The sequence below is a fragment of the Malurus melanocephalus genome, unplaced genomic scaffold (genome assembly GCF_030028575.1).
Source record: "Malurus melanocephalus ecotype Western Australia unplaced genomic scaffold, MMel_1.1 scaffold_511, whole genome shotgun sequence".
Lineage (NCBI taxonomy): Eukaryota > Metazoa > Chordata > Aves > Passeriformes > Maluridae > Malurus > Malurus melanocephalus.
Window position 1 is genome coordinate 62086 of NW_026623743.1, and position 1539 is coordinate 63624.

At 61.5% G+C, this 1539-nt stretch overlaps 1 protein-coding gene across 1 annotated transcript in view; it reads right to left on the bottom strand.

Annotated features, from left to right (window-relative positions):
* Positions 1–1539, bottom strand: part of LOC130582644 (inositol 1,4,5-triphosphate receptor associated 2-like) — a 5418-nt gene that overhangs the window by 1555 nt on the left and 2324 nt on the right. Inside the window, exons 6-9 of the mRNA XM_057381477.1 lie at positions 1212–1264; positions 607–657; positions 430–512; positions 235–348 (exon numbers count right to left, since the gene is read on the bottom strand). Coding sequence (XP_057237460.1) covers positions 235–348; positions 430–512; positions 607–657; positions 1212–1264 — 301 coding nt within the window. The remainder of the gene's footprint in view (positions 1–234; positions 349–429; positions 513–606; positions 658–1211; positions 1265–1539) is intronic.

Sequence of the window (1539 nt, forward strand, 5' to 3'; positions counted from 1 at the left end):
GATGCTGGGCACACTCAGAAGATGCTGGGCACACTCAGAAGATGCTGGGCACACTCAGATGATGCTGGGCACACTCAGGGGGTTGCTGGACACATACAGAGGGTGCTGAGCACACTCAGGGGAATGCTGGGCACACTCAGGGGGATACTGGGCACACTCAGGGAGATGCTGGGCACACTCAGAAGATGCTGGGCACACTCAGGAGATGCTGGGCACACTCAGGGTGCTGCTCACGTCAGCCCGAGCTGCTCCTGCTCCTCGTCCCCTGCACTTGAGCCTGTGCCATCTGCCTCTGCCACCAACTTCTCAGTCACAGCGCTGTCCTGGCCCKGTGGCTCCAATTCACTCCTGGGAGGGAGAGGACAGGGTCAGTGCTGTCCCACATGGGTCAGTGGCAGCCGTGGCCACACAGCCACCCAGCACTGTTACCTCTGGACGCTGGGCCAGCGCTGGACCCCCTCTGGCTCCGGGTCACTTGCCAGGGCTGCTCGGCTGTCAGGGCTGGCACCTGGCTGGGCACCGAAGGTGGCAGCATCAGTGGGGACCCAGCCCCTGGTTACACAGCCTGGGGACAGAGCTGGCTGTCCCCCCTGAGCGTGTCCTTACCAAGTGCTGCTTGGGGATGACGGCGATGCTGACTCTGCGGCGGGCAGAYCCCTGCAACAGAGGGGCTGGGGCTGAGCCCTGTGTGGCTGCTTCCCACCCCCTCCTTCCCCACCACTCCYCAGCACTGGGTAGGGGACACCAAGGGACACTGCCAACTCCCACTGGCCCTGCTGCTAGGAGGGGAAGCTGGAAAGCCAGGGAAGGTCAGACCAGGAGGTTTGTGCCTGCTGTTACTGCTGCACGCTGTGCTGGTGGGGCTGCCTAAACCCCTCCTGAGCTACAGGGGAATCTGTGGAATTCAGGCTGGTGCTAAAGGACAGCCAAGCCTGCAGCTCTTGCACTGTGACCCTGAAATGGAATAAGGATCTGCCTGAGATTGCTTGGGCAGGCAGTCCCCAGCTTGCTGAACACCCTGTCTGTGTCCCCACAGCTGCCCCTACATTTTGCCCCATCCTGGCACTTCCAGCAGATCTTCCCTGCAGCAAGCAGCTGGCCAGAGTGGCATTGCTGGGGAACTGCCAGGTGTGTGGGGACAGTCAGCTAAGGGAGGGTGACAGGACATGAGGAGGGAGTGGCTCCGAGACTCCTGAACCGGGATCAGTTACCTGCTGGAAAGTTCTCTTCAGAGGGTGAGGCTTCAGCCGTGGCTCCACATCATCTGGGAGCAAAGAGAAGCTGCTTTACATCACCCCCCAGTGCTGAGATGGGCAGGTGGTCACAAACTCCCTCCCACTGCAAACTGGCCTGGCCCCGTGCTGTGTTCTGGGCTAGGGGACATGGTGACACGCACAGCAATGGCACCTGTGGGGCTGGGTGTTCACAGACAGAGTCCTTTTTGTGCACGGGGCCCCCCTCTCTGCATTCCCAGCTGGGTTGTGGCTCTCTGGCCACCAGCACCTGCTCCCACGCTGATCTGCTGCTCCACTGTCCCCT